We start from the raw sequence: 6,680 nt of genomic DNA on the forward strand, positions 1-6,680 counted from the left end.
TCTGTGTGTGTGTGTCTGTGTCTGCCTGCGTGATGTGAATGACCTTCAATGACTAAGAGGTTGAGCTACCACAGACAAATTTTATTAAATGCATAATAAGACGTTTCACTAAATTTATTCTCTCTTTCTCCTTGTCACCTCTCACAGGTATGGAGACATGGTTCCTAAGACGATTGCAGGGAAGATCTTCGGCTCAATCTGCTCTCTGAGTGGGGTGCTGGTAATTGCCCTGCCTGTCCCTGTCATCGTGTCCAACTTTAGCCGCATCTATCACCAGAACCAGAGAGCAGACAAGCGGCGGGCACAGAAGGTACAGGTGAACACAGTTTTATTTCCCTTCAACTGGTACCCAGAGGGTTGGACCTCCAGCCCAGAGGGGAGCTTTGACGTGTCTCTCCCCAGAGGAGAGGACTCCACAGGGGTCAGGTCATCCCTGAGACTAATGATGATGTGTGTATAATGTACATTGACTTACATTCACATTAACAGCAGTATGTGATACATATTCAGTAAATATCACCATACCTTAATGGACCTTTTCCCTTGACATGAATATCTAAACTCTGACCTTCCAGTTTTCCCTTTGCTCTGCATAAATAGGAATCATTTATTTTTCAGATAATACTGGTACCTTTCCTACAATGTCTCTGTGTGCAGCTGGGAATGTAATTAGCTAGGTTAGCCTAGTGTATCTCAATTCCCAGTGGAATCAAGAGGCAGCTCCTGCCCAAAGTAAGGAAATTCACCATGAGATCTTGATTTTTTGAATGTAGGGATTTTTGTAACTTCTTTCTAATTAGCTTGTGATAATAAGCGATGGGGTCTTACATGAAATCAAACATTTCAGTCAAAGTTAAAATAGTTTTATTAGAGAACAGATATTTTTGTTCTCTTTTCAGCCCGGACCCTGGGTTTTTTGATGGCTGTCAATTTAGTCTTGCGAATATTTAATGTCATGGAGAAAAATGAAATAAGCTTGCTGCTCGTTAAAAACTCTTAATACTATGTAAACTACCAACATTTTCACAACCTAAATGTTATTAATTCCCCCAAACCTAGTTAAAAACCCAAGGCAAAATCCTGAAATAGCCTGTCAACGAAGCAAATATCAACAATTTCCCTTCTTTACATGGTTTTCTTTGTTGGTCTGTGCTTGTGTGGAGATGTTATCCTTGTATTTGCTCTCCTTGTAAGTATAGCAATAAAAACCCACACAGGCACAAATTCATGAACGAAAAACTTGTGTTTAAACTGCGGAAGATTTAAAGATCCTATCTTCCTTTGGGTAAATAGCCCAGCCGTTAGACCTTTAAAGAATCATGTTGTGGTGTGACCATGAGCCAAACTGGGTAACAGCATCAGCTGGCGCACATACAGAACTGGACTGGTAATAATAGTTTGAGGGCAAGCCTGACAGTTTTTGTTCTCCTGAGAGAGATAGTAGTGTGTTTGTAGTTGAGCTGGCAGGCGTGCACACACTGACACATATTTTCAGAGTCCATTCCTCTCTCTCATCACTCTCTTTCACACCTCTCCTTGCAAGGCTTTTTTCACTCCCTTTTCTTATTTCTTCTCCTCCTCCCTCATTCTTGCTCAACTTCCCTCCCCAAACTACACTATCTCTCACCATCTCTGTGATTACTGCTATCCATCTCGGCACATGCTCTCTGGTTGTAGTTTAAATCAGTTTAAAGTCCTGCAGTTTGACCGTGGCCTGACCGCTGCCCAGTCTTAACTAACTGTAACCTTGTTTGCTAAGCAAGACTCTGGGCTGCGTTACGGTGTAACGCAGCCAAGTGTGCGGGGAGGAAAAGACACACAGAGGAGACGGAAAAAGGGTCGGAAGGTTGGGGGAAATTATCTAGATTGAAAACCGGTTGGAACCGATAAGATGTATAGTGTTGACGCAGAAGAGAGAGAGGCGATGTGATGAGGAAAGCCCGAGGGAAGAAGGGAGCAGGGGAGGAAGGGGGAGAATAGAAAGGGGGGAGAGCTGGAGGCAATGTGTGTCCTAATGCTGTGTTCTTTCCTGAAATAGCCATCACCCAGATGAGGTGCTGGCCGGAAGGAAGGTGTGCGTCTGTCTATCGGCTTGTGTATGTATGTGCATCTGTTTAAGTGCCTGTGTTCATGTCTGTGTGTGTGTGTGTGCGTCCTCCATACTTCCTGTCAGTTAAGGCCCTGCCCTTGGTCTGTTCCACCTTCCTGTGTGTTCTCCACTGAGCCGCAGTGTGGTGCAGTGTCCCAAACACCACTCGGTACCAGACACCGACACCTCCAAGAAGTACCCACCTGACCAGTGTAGCGTGACGGTGCTGTCGTCATTAACCAGTGCTAAATGATTCCCTTGAGCACTCGAATGCCTCCCTGGCTTGCCTGTGGTGAGGTCAGCGATTTGCTCAAGCACCCATACATCCAACGGATATGTTTTCTATTTCATAACATCATGACTCAAACGCCTTAACATTACCTTCATAATAATATTCCACCTGGATGCCTTGATCTTTAAGAGCGTTATTAGTACGGAATCAAGGTCTAACTGCCAAGTATGATGATGATAGGTTTGCAAATGTGATATTTTGGAGCATTTAGGAGATGCAATCTGTGTACCATCTCTGTCTTTAATTAGCCCACAGGATTAAGTGTTGCTTAGCATTTAAGCTTGTGCTTAAGACCAGTGGAGTGTGTCTTGAATTACATATTGTGCTAGCTTTGGTGGTAAATGCTGTGGAAATTATCTGGTTTCATTAAAAGAGTATTTCACCTTGCAACTCTTTTTAGCCATGCTAGCAACATCGATGGCAATGTCTGTCTGTCTTCCACTTTGGTCCAGACTGAAATATCTTAACAGATATTGGATGGATTGTACTAACATTCAAGGTTCCCAGAGGACAAATCCTGATGACTTTTCCACTAGCACCACCGGTAGTTTCACATTTGTAGTTCAGAAATATCTGGACAACTATTGGATTGATTGCCAGTAATTTGGCACATATATTGCATTATATAATACCCATGAACATTCCCATCAGCCTCAGCTGTACTTTGTGTTTAGTGTTAATTAGCAAATGGTACTACCAACAGCATACTTCCAGGCTAAACTAAAATTAAATAAAAAATTAGTAAACATCAAACCTGCTAAACATCTGCATGTTAGCATTGTTATTGTGACTGTATGACCATGCTCACATTAGCATTTAGCTCAAAGCACTGCGGGCCTCAGTGCAGCCTCAGAGAGCTACTAGCATGGCTTTGTAGCAACTGCAATAGATTTCATTGCCTTTTAGAACAGCTTTTGCTGGCATGATTTAGCTCATTACATGTTCTATCATATTAATTTCATGTTCTTTGACTCTAGATTGTCAGTTTCTCACACTATAAAAGATCAGTGTAGAGAGTGTATGATAGAGTCATTACCATTGTATGGTCCAGTCTTTCCCTGCTAATGACAACTGCGATCTTTTATTGCCTCATCCGAGCCATGAATTACTCAGGCATGCTATATCCCTCAATACCCCATTACTATCATCTACATAACATGTAGTGTTCTTTAATGCTCCATAACCTTAATGACATATGACCTTTTCAGCCATCAAGACAACCATTTAGCAAGTGTCACTGGTCATTTACCATAGCTAATCGTCATTTGCTCAGCATTTATTACCGGCACATGGTTATATTTCACAGAAAATCCATTCTTCCTCAGATCATTTCTTACAATAAGGCTGTGTTTAACTGAGAGTAAAATAGCCAGTCAAGATTGCCTTTCACAGTAGTTAACTGATGAGGGGAGACCAGAGACAAGGAATGCAAGAGGGAATTATTGAGGAGAGGAAGTGCAGCATCCCTCAGCATTTACAAGCCACCTCTCTTTTCCCCCTTTTTCTCTCCTTACATGCTTTTCCCCTCCCTTGCTACCCCCCATTCACATCCATCTTCATTCAGGACTAATTGTTAGCTGTTCTGGGCTCCCATTACAATTAGCCATCCATCTGGGTGGTGGTAAAGAGGCAGCCCTCTGATCTATCTCACTGCACAAAGGAAAGATACATGAGGATGCCACCATGTTGCTGTGTGGCTTAGGAGGAACACACACGTGGGACACAGACAGATATTCTCTATTTGGCCTCCCCATAGTCTTCAGTGTCACTACTTTTGTTCTACAATGAATTGAACACTGAGTTTAAGTCTTTCCTTATCTTTACACATGATTCCATAAAGTGATCTGAAACAAAGAGTCCAATCTTCAGGGGTTACTCTTTAGTTGCTCCTCAGAGCTTATTTGCATAGAGGTAATAATATCCTCAGGTAGGCCTAATTACAAATTCTCAATTGTACCCCTGAAAGAGGGCAAGATTTAAATGGAGAATCACAAAGGGCAAGTGATACAGAAGGATTAAAAAGGAGGGGGGGGGGGGCAGGAATTTAAATTAGCTTAACTTTGCAGAGGGCCTATGGTATTCTCCTGGATCTGTTTCTTTGGTACTGTGAATAATATGTCCATAGGTGTTCTTAGATGGACTTAAATAACCACTTTTAGCCAGACACTTAGACATATACATGCAAACTGCAACAAAAAGAGATTAATTCTTAAATGGTGCATGTGAATGATTTAAAAATGAAATTCAAGCATGGTCCAGACCTATGTTATGCATCATGTACAGAGAATCTCCTTGTTTACTAAAGAAACAAAATGCATCAATCTTGAATTTGGAATTCAAATATGATACTGAAATCCACTGAAAATAATTAATTAATTATTATTCTGTTCACCATATCACAATAATCATAGCTCCCCAACGTACTTAGAAGTTTTTTAGATTTTTTTTGACAGCGCAGTTCACTTACCACTGGATTGGACAATAGAGCACCAGCTCAGACCAAAACAATGGTTTGGTTGAAATAAACCCTTCATTTGCACAGTTATATGAGAAAATATTCTCTATTCTTCCTTATATACATAATGTTAATCCTCGGGGACACATGCCCCCGTCAAAGTACATCCACTAAAAGTGCTTGTTTTTGCCATACTCAGATTGTAATGTTAAACATCTGAAAACATTAAGTAAAGCATCCCTATAGGGATAGACCTTCGGTTTAACCACTCTACAGACTAAAACAGCAATTCTACCTTGTATATCATAACTTTCTCATAGTGGACAGAAACAAAATAAAAACTCACCAAATCAGTCTTTGTTAGTCTTCCCACTGGTCCAACAAATATAAACTCTGCTTTGGTCAAAATAAATCCTTAATTCACAAACATAGATGAGAAAAACTGCAGTTTCAGTTGCTCTACTCAGCTGCACACGGAGCAGACTGGCTATGTAAACAAACCAGAGAAAAGCTGTGATAGCAACACGGGGAAAGGGAGTGTGACGTCTTTGTCTGCTCAGGACACCATGACTCCAATATATCTTTACATAGAAAATGGTTGTTTGCTGCTATATTAATAGATTCATTTATTAAATGTATTCTTAATTTCATATGTATAACTTTTAAGAGGGTTTAGCCTCACCTCACAGAAAAACGAGAGATTTATGATAAGAATACAGAAAAGTCTGCCTCTTTTAGTAGCTAATGTTTTATTTATATTTAACAGAGTGTCTTTGTGACAAAACAGTCATTATCTGTAGCTTGAAACATGCAACACACAACAAAAACTACCTAAAATATACTCCACAAAGACAAATGCAGCTGTACCATGTAGAGTTGAATAGTTATGAGTCTTTCTTTGACAAAATGGCTCAACGATAAATCATGAATCTTTCTTCGGGTGTAGAACAGCAGAATGTACATATATCGCTCATTGTTTGTTTCCCATTATTGTTCAAAGTCTGTGAAAATTCCCCTGCTTTATTTTATTGTCTTTTTCCCGCTTTGGCTGAAAATCTTTCTCTGGTTCGACCAGTTGTTGTCCTCAGACTTGGTGAATAGTAAAATTACTCTCTGTGGCGGTTCATGAGCATCACATTGGCTCGGGGCTTACATTGCAGAAACAAAACAAAACAAAAACAAGTTCTCCTCCCCCCTTCTTTCCCTTCCTCTCAGTCTCACTTCTTTTGCTCTAAATCATCTCACTATTGTTTATAGCCCTCCCTCAGAAGGTTGAAGTCAAAAGGTGGAGATGACTTCTGGCTAAGAGTGTTTTGCCCTTCTAGACAATCAATAAAGTCGTCTGCACTTTGCAAAAAGGCAGACCAAAAAGAGAGATGAAGGGATGCTGACTGGAGACTTCACTGAGGGGGGTCAGGAGTTCTGCTATGAATTATGTCCTTTGTTAAAAAAACATCCAAAACATCAGCATCACAGCAGCTCGCAAGCAGAGCAGTATTTTTCTCAATAAAGAGGAGGTAATCCAGGCTTAGCAAAGGTATTTTGTTTCTGAGTGGTGTTAGTCCGAGGTTAAGCTGTCTTTGCTACAGAGGCAGATATCTGTGGACCAGAGGTGTCGGAGGACTTGATTTCCACTGAATCAATTTTTGACATCATCCAGAGTTTCCTGCCTTCATCAACTCCCAGGTGGATTTTCTAAAAGTCAGTTTTTCCCAAATTTCTCTCTTCCTTTTCTTTTTGGCCCTTCTCTTGTTTGTGCCACCGTCTCTCAGGGTGTGTGTGTGTGTGTGTGTGTGTGTGTGTGTGTGTGTGTGTGTGGGTGTGGGTGTGCGGGTGTGTGTGTG

The 6,680-nt window shown here is 41.0% G+C and overlaps 1 protein-coding gene across 1 annotated transcript in view; it reads left to right on the forward strand.

The window, feature by feature from the left end:
- kcnd3 (potassium voltage-gated channel, Shal-related subfamily, member 3) overlaps positions 1–6,680 on the forward strand; it is a gene marked incomplete at its 3' end in the record, with an annotated part of 94,776 nt that overhangs the window by 77,012 nt on the left and 11,084 nt on the right. The window contains 1 exon segment of the mRNA XM_035655833.1: positions 148–316. Within this exon segment, the coding sequence (XP_035511726.1) occupies positions 148–316 (169 nt within the window).

Source organism: Morone saxatilis, unplaced genomic scaffold (assembly GCF_004916995.1).
Source record: "Morone saxatilis isolate NCDOM2014 unplaced genomic scaffold, NCSU_SB_2.0 Contig15, whole genome shotgun sequence".
Lineage (NCBI taxonomy): Eukaryota > Metazoa > Chordata > Actinopteri > Moronidae > Morone > Morone saxatilis.